This window comes from Camelina sativa, chromosome 20 (assembly GCF_030686135.1).
Source record: "Camelina sativa cultivar CO46 ecotype springtype chromosome 20, ASM3068613v1".
In the NCBI taxonomy this organism is placed as follows: Eukaryota; Viridiplantae; Streptophyta; class Magnoliopsida; order Brassicales; family Brassicaceae; genus Camelina; species Camelina sativa.
This window is the reverse complement of record NC_141899.1, coordinates 34,553,357-34,574,183: the sequence shown is the minus strand read 5'-3', so window position 1 is coordinate 34,574,183 and position 20,827 is coordinate 34,553,357. Positions and strand designations below refer to the sequence as shown.

The following is a 20,827-nucleotide window of genomic DNA, read 5'->3' as shown; positions in this document are numbered from 1 at the left end:
GTAAAACCTCTATAAATTAATACTCTATAAATTAATAAACACTATAAATTAATAAATTTTGCTGGTCCCAAGTCGGGCCAGTGTAAAAATTAACAAAATTCGATAAGATAATAAGATAATAATTTTTTGAAATCCTCATGTTAAATATGGTCCTAATAATATCATAAATTAATAGTCATGTAAATTTACATATATATATATATAGTGATATAATAATGTATCTTTCTCCCAAAGCTAATTTCTATAGAACAATTGTAATGTTGTATTTTCAAGAGAATTTGTTAAAAATGCCCCTTTTGATATACCCTTTTTCAAAAATACCCTCTTTTCTGGCCATTTTTATTTTTGCCCTCTTTTAATTTTTAATGACCATTTTTATTTTTGCCCTTATTCAATAAAAAGAAAAACAAAATTTTCCCGCCAAAAAATTTCCGACATATTTTCCCGCCAAAAATTTTTCGAAAAAATTTTCCCGCCAAAAATTTTTAAAAAATTTCGACAAAAAATTTTCCCGCCAAAAAAAATTTACAAGGTTTTTAAAAGATTTTATAAGGTTTCTACCTTATAAAAGTCTTATAAACACCTTGTAAAGGCTTTTACAAGATTTTTTAAAAAGTTTTAAAAGGTTTTTTAAACAACTTGTAAACGCTTTTACAAGATTTTTAAAATGTTTTTAAAAGGTTTTAAAAAGGTTTTTAAAAGATTTTTAAAAGGTTTTCAAATTGGTTTTTAAAAAGATTTTTTAAAAGGTTTTTAAACACCTTGTAAACGCTTTTACAATGTTTTTAAAAACCTTGTAAAAATTTTTATAAGATTTTTAAAAGAGTTTTAAAAGGTTTTTAAACACCTTGTAAATGCTTTTAAAACCTTTTAAAAGCATTTCCAAGCTTTTTAAAAGCATTTACAAGGTTTTTAAAAGCGTTTACAATGTGTTTAAAAACCGTTTAAAAACCTTGTAAACACTTTTAAAAGTTTTTTTAAAGCGTTTACAATGTTTTTAAAAGGTATAAATTTCAATATTTTTGGCGGGAAAAATTTTTGATTTTAGCGGGAAAATTTTTTTTTTGGCGGGAAAAAATAATTTTTTTTGGAAAAAATTTTCAATTTTGGCGGAAAAAAAAATTTTGGCGAGAAATTTTTTTAGCGGAAAAATATTTTCGATTTTGATGACTGTATATTCTTGCTGTCACTCAAAAAAGGGTAATTTGGTCATTTTGTATATAAAGAGGGGTAGTTTTAAAAATGGTCAATATGAAGGGGTATTTTTAAAAAGAGGTATAGAAAAAGGGACATTTTTGAGAATGCCCCTATTTTCAAACTATAACTATATCTCTAAAATATTCTATAACATGTCATAAAAATAGTTAAATTTTTAAAGTTTTCAATTTTTATTTATGCATCATTTACAGTTTGATAATTTGACAGACTATTAAAATAGGAAAATTGATACTATTCATAAATTTGAATTTATGTATGTCATGTGTATAATTCAATTTGTCTATAGTATTTGTAATGAATTGTCAATAATATTTTCTAAATATTACAAGTTCAATTCTTAAACCATAAAATTTACAACATTCAAAAATCTAATCTTATTTTGTTAAAATTATCTTAATTCATAATTTTTAAAATTTAAACAATTAAAAATATATCTATAAATTAATAATTATTATTTTATAGTGTAAATTAATAATATTAATTTATGGATAAATTAATATCACTATAAATTAATAAAATGTCTTGGTCCTAACATTATTAATTTATAGAGGTTTTATTGTATATATGTATATGTAATCAAATTTTTAAGACATCGATTTCCTATGGTACCCAATTCACATCGGAGATCCAGATACATTAAGAAATCAAGGAAGCAAAACAGAAAAACAAATCAATTATGTACGTGTACAAGGAAGTATGCAAGTGTACATACATATTTTCGTCTATAAATGTATGATGTATCCATGAATATATGTATGCAAGTAATAAGGAAACAAGAAAGCACACAATAAAAAGAGCGAATAAAGCATGGAAGCAAACAATGAATTAAGTGAAGAAAGCAAAGAGGAAAGTGCGAAAATAAGTCAAGCATGCAAGCAAAATATGAAAGAAGTAAGGAAACATACAAACAAGTTAAGCAACGAATGATATAGTAAACAAAGATCGAAGAAACAGAGAATGAAACAAGATAAGCATGTAGCCAAATAACGAAATGAGGAAGTAAGCACACAAACAAGTTAATAAATGAACTGAAAAAATGAGCAAGCAAGAAACAAAGAAAGCATCAAGTAAATGAGCTAAGCTAGCATGAAAGCAACTAGTGAAAGAAACAAGCAAATGCAAGTTAAGCAAGGAAATGACAGTTAATGATGCAAGTAAAGAATCAAGCAGTGAATCAAGGAAGCAACCATATATGAAGTCAACTAGTGAAAGAAACAAGCAAACGCAAGTTAAGCAAGGAAGTGCTGGTTAATGATGCAAGTAAAGAAGCAATCAATGAATCAAGGAAGCAACCATGCATGAATGCAACTAGTGAAAGAAATAAGCAAACACAAGTTAAGCAAGGAAATGACGGTTAATGATGCAAGTGAAGAATCAAGCTGTGAATCAAGGAAGCAAACATGCATGAATGCAAGAAACTGAACATAATTGTATGCTATGTGTTAAGAGATCAACTTAGATCATGTTATTATAGGAACCAAGGACCATAACATTATTATTCTCTATGTTTCCGTCTATAACCTGTTCAATCTCTATATAATTCTGAAAGTATGTTAGCTATGAAATATGTTACTACATCAGAAAAAAAATCGAAATACTAAACTGAAGTAAATAATGATACATACCTGGGACTGGAGGATAGTTAAACTTTAAAAACTAAAAGATAACTCCGGAGATCGAAACGAAGGCCCTATCCTTTCTTTTGACTCACATCCAGTCGCGGTTTCTATCTTACCTTGAAATCTGAATGACATACTACAGAGGAGAAAACACCATGACTTCTCGAAAGATACCACTACCAACTGATAATCTCTCTCAACAAGGAACGCATCAGACTTTTGTAGTTCCTTAACTGAACCCTGCAAGTCCACAAAAAACAACAGCATAGACACCAACACTTAATAATTACAAGTATCCCTTTGTAGTCTCATCACCGACACTATGCTCCACTTCTTGTCCTGCACTTAATATGGATGATCAGATTAGAGTATTAAATTTACCTGAAAACCAAAATGACATTAATATGTTCATGTCGTGACCATCAATTCTACAACTACAGTGGGAAAAATACCTGAAACTGCATATGTTATGATCAATGGTCATGAACTTGATGAAAACTCTGTGTATGCACATTTGTCAAACAATACCTTGATTCACTCACAATTCTCTTACCAAATCATGTATGGGTTGCCAAACCATGTAGACTTACTAACAAAATTTAACGGAAACAGCAGAAAATCATCATCTTATAGTAGCACAAAGATTTCTAAGAATTATCAAGTTGAAAGTGGAAACCTGGACGGTGAAAATTTTTCCAAAAGCAGGAACCATAGATATTCTTCTCTTGGACTGTGAGAGGGTGAAAGAGATTGGCAATGACTAAACCTTCAAAATATAAAAATTTCACTGTCAAAGAAAGCAAGAAAAAAAAAACTATTTTGTGAAAAGTTTGTATTTAGAACGGCATTTTCTTTAGTGCTGCAACTAGCTTTCAACGTCGAGCACTCAAGTGCCTGCAACCAAAAAGAGGAAAAAATCTTTAGTTAGAACCAGTGAAAGTGAAACTTGTCAAATGGTGTTTTATCAGTTTTCATAAATTGACCCATCGCCATTTTCACTTGGAGAGCTCCGCTGCAATACACCTGAAATAAGGATTCTGATTAGAGGTATGCGTCATTAAATGATTCTGATTAGAGAACACAATATAAACCATCAAAACAAGACACAAACTTTTTTTTAATTGACTTTGATGCTTTTCCACAAATTTGTTTCTTGCTCCAGTTTTTGTCTTTTCTTAGCTACGGATTGCAGTGGTGTAGGTTGCAAAATCCAAAAAAAATATACAAATGAAATAATGTAGCTTATTACTTACCTTGAGTGATTCTTCCAACTGGGAAATCTTTTCTTTGTAGATCCTCCCCTATTCAGGTATCTTGTCACCTCTTTTTTTTGCACGCATGCTATTCTACAGGGGTAAGTGAGTATGGTCTCTAAAGGAGTTTGTTGGCTTACTTAGTTGCTCATATCATATATAGAGCTTCTCCTTGTCCACCTCAAACTTTGAAATAGTGTCTAGCAAGCAGAAACACATGTTCATTAGTTTCGGGTAATAATCACACGGACCCCTAAGGTTCTTCAGAACCAAGCCAAACGATAAGGAAAAATCATGTAATTGACTTATTTTTAAATTTAAGAACAACTGCAAAGATTTAAGATTTATTGGTTAGGCATGTTTCTTCACATGCTCAGACTCCAAGACATATCTAAATCAAAGATAATTATGATTATAACCCACATTGTCAATATCTATGGACCAAGCCAAACGATAAGGAAAAATCATGTAATTAACTTATTTTTAAAACTAAGAACAACTGCAAAGATTTGAGATCTATTGGTCACTTGAGCTGATATTGAGATATCTTAGTCTATCTTGACATGCTTAACAAATGACATGCTTAACAAAAAATATTTTCGTACTACTGTCTAAAGGCATGTGAAGTAAGTTACTAACCTTAGTGACATTTTCGGTTTTCTCTTTATTGAGAATTTAGAGAGCTTCTTTGTTATCTTCGTCTACCTTCAGCCTTTTATATTCTCCCATATATCTCCTTGTTCAAGATTAAACAGAAGAGCGGGTGTTTAAACTTGCAAAAGCTTCCTGCAAGAGGAGACCAGAAACTGACAAACTTCTCAATCCAAATAAAATCATAACATTGTTAACGAAAGACTCCTAATCAAAATGCATGAGTCTAATATAATATATATGTATTACTTATCTTCTTTCTTCATTCTGGTTTTTTCGCTTTTGTTTAAATGAGTAATCCTCACTTTAGACCTGAAACATATTCACTGTATCATTATCCTTTCACCAAGTTATTTTATGTAGCTTGGAATCTGAATGGGATAATAAAGATGAAAAAACATCATGACCTCTATAAAGAGATGGAGACTTGGCTGTTTTGCATGATTGTTCTTACAATCCACGACCAACAAAATAATCTCTCTCGAAGTGGAACACAGCAGACTCACTGTAGTCCATAAAAAGTAATACCACCTGACCTTCACTACAGAACAAACCTGACAAATATATACATGAATGTATGCTAAATATTTTAATTGAGAAGATATACATGAAAAAACATAGAGCTCTGAGTATCTACAAACTTACTAGGCCATGAGATTTTCTTCCAAGGCCAAATGGGTTATTTTTCCAGCAGCAGCATATCGACCAACAAAGGCTATCAAATCTACTAGCATAGAAACAATTTGTTGTGCGCCAATCAAGTAACAATGTTTTGTATATAGAGGATGAAACATTTAGCAGGGAAAGAAATGAGAGAGACATCAAAATTTAAGGCTTTAATTGTACCTAATAGCTATTGCGGTCAAACCTCTTGGTGGAATCCACAGACAATAGCTATCATTTATCTAATGGAATCTTTAAAATTCCCAAAATAGCATCTGCTATTCTGCATCACAAGGATTATTGAGCCCCAAAAGATGCATGTTAAAAAAAAACACCTAAGAACAAACTCCGAGAGTAAATTAAGCATGAAGAGACGTTAATCTTATCTTTTAGGGTCATGTTCTCAGTCCACGATAGAAGCCTAAACCTTTGCTTCCTAGTATCTAAACAATAGGAGTAGAGTTATTTGACAGCTGACCATAACATACATAAAGAAGCTTAAACAAAATAAACTATCTAAGTTATTCTGAACTGTATACTAGAAAAACAAACTAAGAAATTTATATTGTTACATAAATGCCTCTAATAAGTTTTTCGTCAGAAAATTCAATCAAAAATTATAACCATGAATGAAAAGAAAGAAAAGAGCTTAGATTATAAGTTTAAAAACAGACCTTAAATTTTGACCCGTGAGAAACCTGAGATATTAACAAAGAAATAATCAGGTATATAAACAATTACACAGACCCCTAAGGTTCTTCAAGTTCAAATTTCGAAGATGTAACTTACGATTTGAAATACCTTCACAATTTGAAGTTTTTTTATAGCTCCACCTTAAGTTTTTTTATAGCTTCACCTTTGTGGCACCCTACACTACTGATCGTAAGGGTGAGAGGACAAAACCAAAGGACAAGGACAATCGAAAGATACCTGTTAGACCCTCTGGATGATCTGGTTTGTCTTTCATAAACTTTTGATGAAGCTCCTCAAACTTGGCAACTCATACCTACAAGATACTCCCATTGCAAATAAGGATCATGTCAGCTGCTTGTTCCTTTCTAAATACTAAATATTTAGATATCACCTTGGGATTTTTTTCCAGACCTCCTTCGACTTTCAACAATAACAATCCCAGCAAGGCAGTAACATAGATCTTTGCCTTTACCTCAGTGGACACACTGCCAGAAAGATATACAAGGATTTAGGTAAAATTCAGCTGTCAAACTAACTATACTTACAGAGTTTATTTCATCTTCTTGGGCAGAAAACTGAATCTGCAGATCAAAAGCAGGAATATGGTCACAATCCTTAGATGACTTCCTCGAACAATTAGTAATAAATTCATACTACTACACCCCAAAGCTAAATTATGAAAATCCACAGAGTGCCTCAGAGTTGAGGAACAAAAAATAGAACAATTAAACTTAACAAGCTTCATTTCTAGAATACGTTTCTCTAGCTTACTTCAATTGGTCTGGCTTTATATTTGCTTCTAAGCCTAGTTAAGAATCTGGTACTCAAACCTTGTGCTATGAGGTAATCCTGAATCTGGTTGCAAGTAAACGCAAAGTCTCAATCCCTGAAAATAAACCATAAAAACCAAGAAGATGACATACATCCATAGACCATTAAAACAAAGACAAGAGCATGTTACCATGAAAAAAGCTATGATGTTCCACAATTTGTTTATTGCTTTTATCCAAAACTTCATATTTCTTAGCTACGGATTGCAGTGCTTTAAGCTGCAAAATCCAAAAATAAATTACAAATGAAATTGTGTACCATCAGTGAAATTACCCTATGCAATTTAATGCTTATAAATTTTAGAAAATGAATGATTAGCTTTAATTACAAACAATATTGTTATTGGCAGATAGATTAGCTAACTTGTTGTGGAACATGCTATAATGTAATTAATCATTCATTTCAAACTATAAAATAGAAGAGAATAAAAGGGTCATGTTCTTTTACCTTTTAGTGTCATATGAAGATACATTAATCTTCAATTCATCAGAGGCTTCGTTCTTCAGAAAAGAGAAACATTAATTTCCATTAATCATGCTATTACTTGCATGCCTTTCTTTTTCCAGAGATTCTTCTAATTGAGCAAGCTCTTCTGTGTAGAACCTCTCATGCTATCATTGTCTCCTCCTTTTCCATACATGTTATATTACAAAGGGAAGATGTTAAGTTGAGTAATATTGTCGTCTTATTAACAGTGATCTCATAAGGGATTTTAATTTTGTTACCTTACTTAGTTGTTCATGTCGCATATAGAGTCTCTCCTTGTCCTCCTTACTTGGAAATAGTGTCTGCCAAGTAGTAATTATACTTCAACGGTTTTGATGATTTCCAACTTTACTACTGATATTAAAAGACAAAGATGACAAAACCAAAGGGCAATCAAAATAATACCTTCTAAACTTTTTCTTTCATGGATTGTGATATTCAAACTTGGAAGCTTCACCCTTCAAGATATTCTCACACTGCACATATGGATCATGTCAGCTCCTTATTGTCTTGTAATTCTCTCAGTAATAAGCTTTACCACTTTTCTGGAGCAGAATCCGCGATTTAAGTGTCCCTTAAGCTTATCTTGAAGCAAGTTGTTGGCATCCTTCTCCCATTACACTCACCCTGCATCAACCTTTCATTCTTAATGTTACCAAGCTTCTCTTGGCTGTTTTGACTCCACAACTTCGACTGCTAGTTAGATTCATGTCTCTGAACGATTGTCAATCTCTCTCCCTATCCAAAGAGAAAGGCTTTTCATGAGATAGAGTGATATAAGTACTAAAGGCATCAAGTTTCTGATAAAGTTAGGTATGCTCATTCACATGCTCAGACACCAAGACATATCTGGATCAAAGATAATTATGTTAGCAACCCACATTGTCTATATCTCTGAACTAAAAAAGCAAACGATAAGAAAAGATCATGTAATGTTGACTTATTTTTCTACACAAAAACAAAGCACTGCAAAAGATTTTAGATTGATTCGTCATTGAATCTTATATTGAGCTAGCTACCTTTTCCTATCTCGTCTCTTTCTTATGCAAGAAACATGTGTCGTCGTTATTGACTGGTTGACCCCAAAATTATTTTGTACTACTGGCTAAAAACATGTGAGGGAGATACTAACCTTGGTGACATTTTCGATTTTCTCTTTATTGAGAGAATCTAGAGAGCTTCTTCGTCTCGCTCATGGCTTCTTCTACCTTCAGCCTTTCATTGCCTTTCGTTTGCAAACAGGTTAGAATTTTTTTTTTTTTTTAACGTTTCATTGATTCACACAGTTGACATGGGACAAGACCTTTTCTTTTGTTCAGCAGGAAAGTTCTTTCACTCTTCTCTAATTTATCTCTGCAGCCTGTACTAACAATTTATCCACACATATTAGCTATAAGAGTTTACATTACTTACCTCATTTGTTTAACCTCTCGGAAGACTCTTATAAGAAGTACTTAATAAATCGAAGTTTCCCTTTGTAAGTCTCATCACCAATAATCTCTATGCTCCACTTTTTGTCCTGCACTTTAATATGGATGATCGGATTAGATAGGAACAAGAGCATTAATTTTAGCTGAAAACCAAAATAACATTAATTTGTTCATGTCCATGTGCAAGCCTACATGAAAAAGAAAAGGTTTTACCAAGATTGTCGTGACCATAAAAAATACATGAAACTATATATATTCAGATCAATGATCATGAACTTGATGAAAACTCTCTTCTATAGTTCCCCTGTTGAAAATGCACATTTATCAACTAAAGTCGAGACACAGATAATATCTGATACTATAAAAAACAAGAGCATCAAAATTACAATACCTTCATTCACTCATATTTCTCTTACTAAATCATGTTGTTGTCTACTGAAAATGTTGTATTGGTTGCCATACCATAAACACTTACTAACAAAATTTAATGGAAACAACAGAAATTCATAATCTTATAGTAACACAATGATTTCTAAGAATGATAAAGTTGAAAGTGGAAACCTGGACGGTGAAAATTGTTCCAAAAGCGGGGATATTCTTCTCTTGGATTGTGAGAGGGTGAAAGAGACTGGAAATGACTACACCTTCAAAATAAAAATTTTGCGGTCAGAGGGGGCAAGAAATATATTCGAGTATATTCTCACTTTTGCAGTTTCAAGAAACAAAAAAAAACAGAAAATGTTGTATTTAGAACGCATTTTTTTAGTGGTGCAACTAGCTTTTGACATCGGACTCGAATGGCTGCAACAAAAAAAAAAAGCAAAAATCTCTAGTTAGAACCAGCGAAAGTGAAACTAGCCAAGTTGACTAATGTTGAAAGAAATGCTATTACTTACCTGCCTTTTTTCCAGTTATTATTCTCATGGAGAAAGCTCTTCTGTGTAGAAATTCCCTGATATCATTGTCTTCTCCTTTTCCGTACATGTTATATTACAAAAGGAAGGTGTCAAGTTGAGTCATGTTGCCATCTTATTAACAGTGGTCTCATAAGGGATTTTGTTACCTTACTTAGTTGTTCCTATCGCATATAGAGTCTCTCCTTGTCTTCTCAACTTGGAAATAGTGTCTGCCAAGTAGTAACTAATCTTCAACGGTTTTGATGACATCCAGCTTTACTAGTGATAGAATATTTTGTTGACACCCAACACTACTGATGTTAAAAGTGAAAGATGACAAACCAAAGGAACCGTTACATACATGCCTCTCTATTCTATATCCTATGGAGCATAAGAACTATGGAGTTTATTTCATTTCTTGGGCAGAAAACTGAATCTGCATATTAAAATCATGAATATGTAAGTAACAAAGGAACCTGAGACGTATTGCTCCCCTTAAATTTTGACCCGTGAGAAACCTGAGATATTAACAAAGAAACAATCCGGTATTATAACCAAGGACCAAAGATATACGAATCAGTAGACAAAATAGAACAGTATGCGATCAAATTCGATCCCGGACAAAGATTTAGAACACAAAAGAAACGGAAAAGAAGATATGATACCATAGAAGAGACGAGACTACTATGTGTGTCTTCGTGCGATGTACCATCAAGTCCCGTTGAAAACAAAACAAGAAAATCCTTTCATCAAAACAGAAGGAATTAAAAAGGTCATTAAGGAATTTAGAAAGAAATTAAACAAGACTACTTATGTTATGAGTAGCTTGAACAAAATCCAATGATCATTAATTACCCTTTCACCAAGTTAATTTAAGTAATCTAAATGGGATACTACAGATGAGATAACAAGGATGAGCCAAATTAAAAGTGTAAATTAAGTAAAGATAAATAACCTTGTCAAAACAAAAGGAATAAAGTTATATGATAGCTGAAAAACATAGACACCAACACTCAATACTTACAAGTTTCCCTTTATAGCCTCATCACCAACATTCTATACTCCACTGCTTGTCCTGCACTTAATAATCGCCAAACCTGCAGCACTTGCCATTTGGATTTATCACATTTTCTAGTGGTAAAATTATCACACTACGAACATTGCTCTTTCACTGAGCCTGAAAAAATCATCTCTTGTAAACTGCTTCTAGTGGAGACAAGAAAACCTAAAAATGTTTCCAGCCTGACAAAGAAAAGTGATAAACATTATACCATAGAGAGCGATTAACATAATCTAGAACAAAGAATTAGAGAAACACTACCTTGTTTGTTGGTAAAAAGAATTTCGTTGACACAAAAAAAATTGATGCAAAATGCTTAGAGACTAGTACTTTTATCCTTCTCCAGCTACTAAGTTAGAACAAAAAAAAGAAAGCAAACATCACTAGGTAGAACCACTAAAAGTGAAGCAAGCCAAATGATGTTTCATAAATTAACCCTTCGCCATATAAACCATTTTTCACTTTTAGATTCACACGACCACTTAAGAGTATTTAATCTTCTACTGCATAAGAAGAAAGGAGAAGATAACATACTTGGGAGAAGATAAAAAGCACAACCATTGGAGAGCTCCGTTGCAATAGACCTGAAATAAGGATAATAGTGTCTAAGAGGTATGCGTCATTATATTATATAATTCTGATTAGTAAAAACAATAAACCATCAAAACCAAGACACAAACATTGGATATAAATATTAATTTTACCTGAAAACCAAAATGACATTAATATGTTAATGTCCATGTGCAAACCTACATGACTAGAAATCATGTCCATGTGCAAACCTACATGACTAGAAACACGTTTTACCAAGATTGTCATCAGATACTGAGCTCTACCTTACATGTCTTGTTGTTATTGACTGGCAGAAGCCCTTGCCAGCACGTGGAATAAGTAACTAACCTTAGTGGCATTGTTGGTTTTCCCTTCCTTGAGAATTTGAGAAGCTTCTTTATCCTCTTCTTCTCGCTCATGCTTCTTCCATATATATCTCCTTGTTTAATAATAGACAAACAGGTCAAGAAATTTTGTTTCTTTGAACATTTCACACAATTAATATGGGAGAATACCTTTTCTTACAGACCCTTTCGTTTTGCAGACAAGTTCTTCCACACTTCTCCGATTCATCTCTGCAATTCATCCGCACAACTTAGCTTTAAGAACTTAAAGAACAGTAAAAAACACGACTATAATACTTGCATTTTACATTACTTATCTCAAATTCTCGTAAGGCAGCACTCCTCTCGTAATTATGTAGGCAGATATGTGTTGTTTAGGCTTCAAGGGATCCTTTAGTTTCCTAAAAAATGAGAATGTTGTCAGTTTTCTTGCTTATTCACACTATAAAAACAGTTCGCGAGTGAAAAAGATAGATATATTACAAATTTATGTGGACATCATCATCTCAGCTCGAGTCTCGAGGTCTCTGTAAACTCTAACAAAAACTTTGGCGTTTTCCTGAAGAGCAGTTTTTTCTCTATAGTCTGCGAAAACTGCAAACCGAAAACACAAGTGTTTCAGAGCATGAATCATAATGAACTTAAGTTTACAATGTAACTTCACCTGGAGATTAAGGCAAGATTGTGTCTAAGTAGTCTTGTATTAGGTGATGTACCTAAGCATATTCTGGTTGAATTGAGTAAATTGATACTTACTTAGCGATAAAATATTTGCTTGTCTTTTTCATCAGCAGGTCTTCTCTGTTTTGTACTGGCTTACTGAAGCTTTACCAATTTTCTGGAGCAGCATCCGTGATTTATTTGTCATTCAAGCTTATCATGTATCAAGTTGTTGAAATCCTTCTCCCAGCTTTTTTGACTAGTTCCTGCTCCACAACTTTGACTGCTAGTTATATTCATGTCTCTGAATGGTTGTCAATCTCTCTCCCTGTGCCAAGAGAAAGGTTTCTCATAAGAGGGAGTGATATAAGTACATCAAGTTTCTGATAAGGTTAGGCATGTTTATTCACGTCCTCAGTCTCCAAGACAGATTGTCTATATCTCTGAACTAAAAAAGCAACAAAGAACTGACAAAAGATCATGTAACGTTGACTTATTTTTAAACCGAAAAACAAAGAACTGCAGAAGATTTTAGATTGATTCGTCATTGGATCTGATATTGAGCTACCTTTGCCTATCCCGTCTCATTCTTATGCAAGAAATATGTGTCTTTGTTATTGACTGGCTGACCCCAATATGATTTTCTACTACTCACTAAAAACATGTGAAAGATACTAACCTCGGTGACATTTACGATTTTCCCTTTAATTGAGAGAATCTAGAGAGCTTCTTTGTTCTCTTCCCCTCGCTCATGGCTTCTTCTACCTTCAGCCTTTCATTGCCTTCCATATATATCTCCATATGTTCTGATCAATGATCATGACCTTGATGAAAACTCTCTTCTATAGTTCCCCTGTTGAAAATGCACATTTATCAACTAAAGTCGAGACACAGATAATATCTGATACTATAAAAAACAAGAGCATCAAACTTACAATACCTTCATTCACTCATATTTCTCTTACTAAATCATGTCGTTGTCTACTGAAAATGTTGTATTGGTTGCCAAACCGTGAAAACTTACTAACAAAATTTAATGGAAACAACAGAAATTCATAATCTTATAGTAACACAAAGATTTCTAAGAATGATAAAGTTGATAGTGGAAACCTGGACGGTGAAAATTGTTCCAAAAGCGGGAACCATAGATATTCTATAAAATACCGAATTGGCACGCATGGTTACTGACTACTAAGCATGGGAGATCAGAAATCCATCCAAGCAACATAGCCAACTTTTGTTTCTCAAGTTTTAACTTCAACTCATGGATCTTTGAGTTTACCTCAGTGAATATACTCCCAAAAAGTTAAACAACGAATCATGGAGCATGAGAACTCTGCAGTTCGTAACCAGAAATATGCTCACAACCCTCAAATAATTTTCTCTCTGAAGAACAATAATAGCCAAAATCATACTAGTCGATACACGAACTTAATGATAGAAATAGACAGAGATAACAAAAGACTAAAGATCTAAATCCTCTGTTTCTATAAAATACCGTTCTTCAGCTGAGGTCGATCGGTCTGCATGTAATTTGATTCTAGCAAGCAAGTTAAGGATAGAAAGTAAGGAGGAAAGAATAAAAAACTCAGTAAATAAGGAGAGAAATTAAACATGTATGTAAGGAAGTAAGAAGGTCATTAAGGAATTAAGAAAGAAATTAAACATGTATGCAAGGAAACTAGAAGTTGTTGGCATCCTTCTCCCATTACACCACCCTGCAACAACCTTTCATTCTTAATTTTTGATCAGTAACAAGCTTCTCTCAACTGTTCTGACTCCACTACTTCGACTGCTAGTTAGATTCATGACTCTGAACGGTTTTCAATCTCTCTCTCTGTCCCAAGAGAAAGGCTTTTCATGAGAAGGAGTGATATACATACTAGAAGCATCAAGTTTCTGATAAGGCACCAAGACATATCTGAATCAGAGATAATTATGTTAGCAACCCACATTGTCTATATCTCTGAACTAAAGCAAACGATAACAAAAGATCATCTAACGTTGACTTATTTTTATAACAAAAAACAATGAACTGCAAAAGATTTTAGATGGACTCGTCACTGAATCTGATATTGAGATCTGATATTGAGCTACCTTTGCCTATCTCGTCTCTTCTTTGTTCTCTTCGTCTCGCTCATGGCTTCTTCTACCCTCAGCATTTCATTGCCTTCCGTATATATCTCCTTGTTCAATAATATGCAAACAGGTTAGAATTTTTGTTTTTTTTGAACATTTCATTGATTCACACAGTTGATATGGGACAAGACCTTTTCTTTTGTTCAACAGAAAAGTTCTTCCACTCTTCTCTGATTCATCTATGCAACCTGTACAATATATCCGCACAAATTAGCTTTAAGAGTTTAAATAACAATAAGAAAAGAGACCATAATAATTGTATTTTACGTTACTTACCTCAAAAATCGTTTAACCTCTCACAAGGCAGCACTTCTTATAAGAAGCAATTAGGCACCACCACTTAATAAATCAAAGTTTCCATTTGTAGTCTCATCATCACCGGTACTCTCTATACTCCAATTTTTGAGATCAACAAAGTAATTTGAGAGATCAACATAACTTAAGAGCGGAGTTTGAAACTTGCAAAGGTTTCCTGCAAGAGAAGAACAGAAACTTACAAACTACTCTATCGAGATAAAATCACGAAGTTAACAATGTTACTGAAAGACTCCTAAACGAAATAAAGAAAGAGATACATGAACCTAATATAATATATATGTATTACCTATAATCCTGGCATGAAACAAGCTTTCTTCATTATGGGTTTTGCAATTTTGTTTGAATCCTCACTTTTGACCTGACAAAATACCCAATGATTGACCAAGTTAATTTAAGTAGCTTGGAATCTAAATGAGATACTACATATGAAAAAACACCATGACCTCTATAAAGAGATGGAGACTTGGCCATTTTACAGGAACGAAGCAGATTCATTGTAGTTCCTAACTTGAATCCTGCAAGGCGTATATTCCACACAAAAAATAGCATCTGCAGTCTCATCTCCTGAAAATGCATGTAAACTTTGCTGCGAAAAACAAGGATGAGTCAGCTGAGAGAGTAAATTTAGTGAAGATAAATAACTGTATAAAAACAAAAGAAATAGAGCAATATGAAAGACACCAACACTCAATTAATTACGAGTTTCATGGAAATCTGAACCTGTGGGATATAAAAAGTATTATTCCAGCAGCTCATATGCATCATAAAATGACAAACCATAATTATTGTTGGTCAAAATATCGACAAACTCACTAAGCCATGAGATATTCTTCTAAGGAAAAATGGATCATTTGTTAAACTTGTTGGCAACCAGCAGCAGCATATAGACATAGAAACAAAGTTTTACCTGGAGATTAAGACCAAATTGTGTCCATAATTGCAGTTCTGGTAAAACGATTCTCTGATGTACTCAAGTGACAGAGACCTTATACACGTGCCATAGCAGAGATAGAATCTTAATCAAATATGCACAGCATCACAGGGATCGCTCCCTTGCAAGGAAGTTATCCATCAAAAAAATTCAAAATCATTTAACATGTAAGTAAAAAGGGAACCTGAGACGTAGTGCTCCCCTTAAATTTTGACCTGTGAGAAACCTGAGATATTAACAAAGAAACAATCCGACATTATAACTAAGGGACCCAAAGGTATACGATTCAGTAGACAAAACAGGACAGTATGCGATCAAATTCGATCAAGTTGAAGAAACATAAAAGAAGATACAATAATACCATAGAAGAGACGAGACTACTACTATGCGTGTCTTCGTGCGATATGCCATCAAAGTCCCGTTGGAAACAAAACAAGAAAATCCTTTCATCAAAACAGAGCCGAATAGCCAACGAATCAGAATCAAATCTCAAAACAATTTAAATTGAAGGATACGACAATCATCTTCGTTCTTTAGGAGAATCGTCGTCCTTGATTACCTATGACACAAAAACATTAGTCATACAAACGGTCGATCTTGTTGTACCAACATATATGAGAATCATCAATGGCGGAGCGTGAGAGAGATGAAATTGAAAGAGAGAGAGAGAGAGAGAGAGAGAGAGAGAAGAAGATAACATAACCTGAGCTAACAATTTCGATGATGGAGCCCTAGAATAGAAGCAACATATATGAGAATCATAGAGTGAGAGAGAGAGAGAGATTGGTAAAATTGAAAGATTCAGAGAGATGATAACATAGGACCTGATCGGAGATGGCTCTCTCTCTCTCTCTCTCGGACTTTTAGAGAAGGAAGACGAGAACCCAAACAACGGTCACAAGATTGATTGAGAAGTCTCTTCTGGGTTTATCAATTGAGAACCCAAACAACGGTCACAAAATTGATTAATCTCTCTCTTTCTCCCTTTGTTTCGAAATTGATTACTTTTTCAGATTTAAATGAAGTTTCACGTCCACAATTTGTGACCGTTTTGATGAGTGATGTGTCGGTCAATTCAACTAAACAACAAAACTTACATTTTTTAACCACACCAGTCTTCCATTAAACCCAAATTCATAACCGTTAACTTTCTTTCTAATTCTTAGAATTTTAATCCAACGGCAATAATAAAAAGACACTAAACGACAATGTTAGCCACATTAGGAGTTATTAGATTACGCCCACCTCCTTTTTCTTGGATAAAACATATTTCGTTTAAATTAAAAAATCTAGTTATTGTGCAATTATTCAGAATTTTGCTATATAAAAAAAACAACATGGAATTATCTAGATATTTGCAAGAAAAATACGGAAATTAGTGACTGTCGATTTCCATGAAACAACAGCTACTCAAATTACTTGTATCAGAGTAAGAATAAGGTTTAGAATTTTTGATTGTCTTAGGTTCTTTCAAAGAATCAGGTTTAGATCTGGAGAATCAGCAATGATAAGATTTCAGTATGAGCGGTTTAGGAGAATCTCTAGCAACTGTTATAGAATGACTCACCACAGGAATCAATGTCCGTTTCTTCAGCAGCCTCCGAGTAATAGGATTAATCATGCGATTTTAGAAAGACTTGATCAGAATATAGTTGTTGAGAATGATGAATTAAACAGAGATAATATCAATTCTCAGTCTCATATATCGGATAGATCATTTCCAGCACCAATCTCTCAACCTCCAAGAGTGGATACTCCTCCTCCTAACCCAGAGAAATTAGCTGCTGTGAGTCCTTACTTTCAAGATTTCAAAGCTGAAAATGTTCAACATTTTGCAGTACCAATTCCACAACATGCATCAAGGCTGAGAATGGAATCCTCAAATGGTTTTAATGTAACTCCATCTGATGATCATGAAAGCACTTCAAAAGCTTTAAAGAATTCTGGATTTGGTGAATCATCAAAATATGAAATCGGTGAGTCATCCAAGCATCCAAGATCTGAAATAGTTAAAGATGGAGAAAGAAAGCTAAAACAAAAGCTTCAAGTTTATGAAGGTGGAGGATTTCAGCTACCTCCAAAGAAACGATAATTTCACTCTACAAGATATATCAATCACTTTTTGGTGAGCCTGCAGTATCTTAAGCAGGATTAGTAAGAAGTTTGTTTACTTTTCAAGTATGGTTAGCATTTTTTGGGTCCTGCTTATCTACAATGCAAGTGGAAGATGAAGAAAAGGTTGCAAATCAGTTTGTACTCATCTTTGTTCATCTTTTTGGCTAGATCAGGTGTTGAGTTTACTGATCTAAACTTAATCTTATATGAAAGAAGGTTTAACCACTTTTAGTTTAAGTTAAAATGGGATTATCTTTCTTCTTGTGATAATCCATCTTTTGTAATAGGTGAAATGTTTACACTGTTGTAATATTGGCTACTTATAATACAATCTATAAAATCAGACTTGAGAAAAAAAAAAAAATATATATATATATATATATATATAGAAAGTACAATCTTTGTTGTTGGAAATCCAAAAGATCTAAATTTAAGCTAAATTAAACATATTAAAAATGTTTAGTATAGTTAAGTTATAAACATTCCACTACAATCATATTGTATATCCACTTTTATTAATTAACTAGTATTACATGATGATGTTGTCATTGAGCATATAAATCACTTGGTTTAATAAAGATCAATTATTATAGATGCAAAGTCTTTCACCTGTCAAAACAAAACGCATTTTCAATTGAAACTATTTTCTATAACTGCACCAAGCTTTTACGTATGTTATATTATGAAGAACAAATTCTATCAAAACACAAATGATCGAGAGGTTAGCTAGCCCGGGCACATTTTGATATTATATAGGTAATCACTATCAGTTTTTCGCCTTGTACGGCTTTAAATCTTTCACCATCTTAAGTTTGTTAAGTTTCCCAAAATGATTTGATGAACTCATACAATGGCATTTTTCCCTTATGCATAGAGCTTCCCTGCTTGTGCAATTGGCGACAGCATTGCATTCTTCTCTAGTCTTGCAAGGGGCAAACGTTTGAGCAACTGTGAAACGTATCAGTCCACAATAAGATATGCTATATGTAAAAATCCAACAAATATTTAGCTAAAAGACTTGTGAGAGATTTAGAGACTTACAAGGTATCAAGAGTATTAAGATATTACATATGTAGAATACTATAATAAACATTTTATTGACTACTCTTATTTGTTTTCCATTTTAAAAATTGAAATTAAAAATTTTGAACATTTTTTTAAACAAATAACAAAATTCTGATTTAATAATTTAGGAAATAAAATTGGATTTTTTTTCTATTAAATTCCTGCCCGCACAAGTATGCGGGTAACTCACCTAGTTACATCATATACGTAATATCCCACATACGAATTTAATACAAAAAAAAAAGTAAAGTACGGGATTGAATACTAGTACCAAATAAATAAATTTTAACCAAATAATTTAGTGGGAAACGTTTTGCCAAATTTTTGGGTTAGTCCGCCCAAAACAAATAACTTTGGTTTGATAATTGTCTTTTTTAAGTATATGATTTTGAATAACAATTATAGAATCATTTTCTCTAAGTTTGGAGTGATATATCAAAGAAGAAGGGAGTACATATACACTACATAAAATTTAAGGTTAAGAAAATGATTAGATTTCAAAATACTTATAAATAAATATTTTACAAATCTTTTTTTTTTTCTTTTTTGTTAACTAGGAGGAGTTCGGGCCTGGGCCTTAATCTCCCCCATGGCCCGGGACCAGCCTTTGCTAATACCTTATGACATAGCGTAAAGCATCCCTCCCACCGGGAATCGAACTAAGGAGCACATGGATCCAACTCCTGCACTTAAACCACTAGCTCACTTGCACCGATGGTATTATTTTACAAATCTTTATAGATAGATAATTCAAAAGATTGATTTTATTTAATATATATATATATATATATATATCTATGAGTTATATATGCATATAAATTATTTATAGCTTGGTTCTATGGTTGTGATTGGAGTATAGGGTTTGGAGTTAAGGTTTGGGGTATAGGGTTTTGGACTTTGGAGTAAAGGTTTGAATTTGTGGTTAAGGTTTGAAAAATATTAGATTTGAAAAACTATAATATTTTTATAATTGTTAGATATTAGTTTTTGGGTATGTTACAGTAATTAGATTTCCTTTTGGAAGGTTTTAGAATTTATGCTTATTTAGAGTTTCACATAACTTCAGAATTATCCGCAGCCTATCTGTGGCTAACTTATAAATAACTTTTTAAATTTTATTTTTGTAATATTATCTGCCTCTAATACTGCGTACTTTTGTAGCTAATAGTCATGATTTAGTTATGATATTAATTTGTAGCTAAGATACAGCTACCAAATTATTATAAACTAGGAGATATCCTCGTGCTTAAAGCACGGGTTAACACTTTTAAAAAATTTTATAATATAATAATAAAATTTATTGTTATATTTTTTTAAAAAATGTTATTTTGTTTGGGATAATATTTATTTTTAATTGTTCTGTAAATCTATTAGTCTATTTGAATACTAATTATTTTAGAATATTATAGTATTTTATTTTTGACGTATTATTACAGTTTTTTATTGTTTATTTGTTGTATTTGCATCATTATTTTGTGAAATATAAAATAGTAATTTTATTATTATAATTATGAGCAAATAAAAATTATAATTTATCATCTATATAAATTTAGTTTTACCAACCCGCCAATGTGGAAATTAAAACACACATTTTTCATAGATTGAGTGATATATCTTCGTTTTTTAAAAATCAAATCACAACATATGCAGAAAAAATTCTGCATTTTACTAATGATAAGTATTATATGAAAATTCCAAACAATTTGTAAATAAAATAAAATAAAGATGATAGGAGAATCATAATTTGAAATCTTCAAATTTAGTTATTAAAAATAATTATATTGTATACATGGATATAAAATCTTAGTTTTTAAAACTGATTGGTTTCTATTTTTTAAAAAAAAATATTTACTAATTTCGTCCATAATTTATTAGAGAGAGAAAATATATATTTTTTTTTAGA

General features: G+C 32.4%; 2 protein-coding genes and 2 long non-coding RNA genes across 4 annotated transcripts; 1 reads left to right on the top strand and 3 right to left on the bottom strand.

The window, feature by feature from the left end:
* Nucleotides 1-3,590: 3,590 nt before the first annotated feature.
* On the bottom strand, nt 3,591-4,867 carry LOC147919853 (uncharacterized). Its single transcript, XR_015592939.1, has 3 exons — nt 4,730-4,867; nt 4,231-4,290; nt 3,591-3,731 (listed from the first exon to the last, which is right to left on the bottom strand). It is a non-coding gene; the product is annotated as an uncharacterized LOC147919853 (long non-coding RNA).
* Nucleotides 4,868-5,151: 284 nt separating this feature from the next.
* Nucleotides 5,152-13,961, bottom strand: LOC104771940 (uncharacterized). Its single transcript, XM_087505208.1, has 29 exons — nt 13,297-13,961; nt 13,036-13,209; nt 12,453-12,684; nt 12,180-12,290; nt 12,010-12,097; nt 11,868-11,927; nt 11,701-11,791; nt 11,505-11,590; nt 11,335-11,384; nt 11,062-11,149; nt 10,765-10,982; nt 10,406-10,483; nt 9,741-10,258; nt 9,406-9,645; nt 8,718-8,933; nt 8,547-8,639; nt 7,953-8,152; nt 7,820-7,890; nt 7,654-7,716; nt 7,376-7,555; nt 7,059-7,146; nt 6,928-6,983; nt 6,489-6,678; nt 6,335-6,410; nt 6,194-6,272; nt 6,079-6,102; nt 5,588-5,847; nt 5,387-5,465; nt 5,152-5,295 (listed from the first exon to the last, which is right to left on the bottom strand). The coding sequence occupies exons 6-10, from the start codon at nt 11,923-11,925 to the stop codon at nt 11,147-11,149; spliced, it is 288 nt and encodes a 95-aa protein (XP_087361334.1). The 5' UTR covers nt 11,926-11,927; nt 12,010-12,097; nt 12,180-12,290; nt 12,453-12,684; nt 13,036-13,209; nt 13,297-13,961; the 3' UTR covers nt 5,152-5,295; nt 5,387-5,465; nt 5,588-5,847; nt 6,079-6,102; nt 6,194-6,272; nt 6,335-6,410; nt 6,489-6,678; nt 6,928-6,983; nt 7,059-7,146; nt 7,376-7,555; nt 7,654-7,716; nt 7,820-7,890; nt 7,953-8,152; nt 8,547-8,639; nt 8,718-8,933; nt 9,406-9,645; nt 9,741-10,258; nt 10,406-10,483; nt 10,765-10,982; nt 11,062-11,146.
* A 1,300-nt stretch (nt 13,962-15,261) lies between these two features.
* LOC147919852 (uncharacterized) lies at nt 15,262-16,240 on the bottom strand. Its single transcript, XR_015592938.1, has 4 exons — nt 16,106-16,240; nt 15,929-15,970; nt 15,721-15,798; nt 15,262-15,399 (listed from the first exon to the last, which is right to left on the bottom strand). It is a non-coding gene; the product is annotated as an uncharacterized LOC147919852 (long non-coding RNA).
* A 1,008-nt stretch (nt 16,241-17,248) lies between these two features.
* On the top strand, nt 17,249-17,836 carry LOC104772919 (uncharacterized protein At4g02000-like). The gene has a single exon (XM_010497473.2). The coding sequence runs from the start codon at nt 17,249-17,251 to the stop codon at nt 17,834-17,836; it is 588 nt and encodes a 195-aa protein (XP_010495775.2).
* Nucleotides 17,837-20,827: the final 2,991 nt, after the last annotated feature.

Excerpts from the sequence above, each read along its gene's own strand:
- LOC104771940 (XM_087505208.1), bottom strand. The coding sequence starts at position 11,925 with ATGAATCGGAGAAGTGTGGAAGAACTTGTCTGCAAAACGAAAGGGTCT. Across the intron at positions 11,591-11,700 it reads AAACCAACAATGCCACTAAG|TCATGTAGGTTTGCACATGG; the intron begins GTTAGTTACTTA and ends ACGTGTTTCTAG. Across the intron at positions 11,385-11,504 it reads AATGTCATTTTGGTTTTCAG|GTCTATTGCAACGGAGCTCT; the intron begins GTAAAATTAATA and ends TCCTTATTTCAG.
- LOC104772919 (XM_010497473.2), top strand. The coding sequence starts at position 17,249 with ATGATAAGATTTCAGTATGAGCGGTTTAGGAGAATCTCTAGCAACTGT.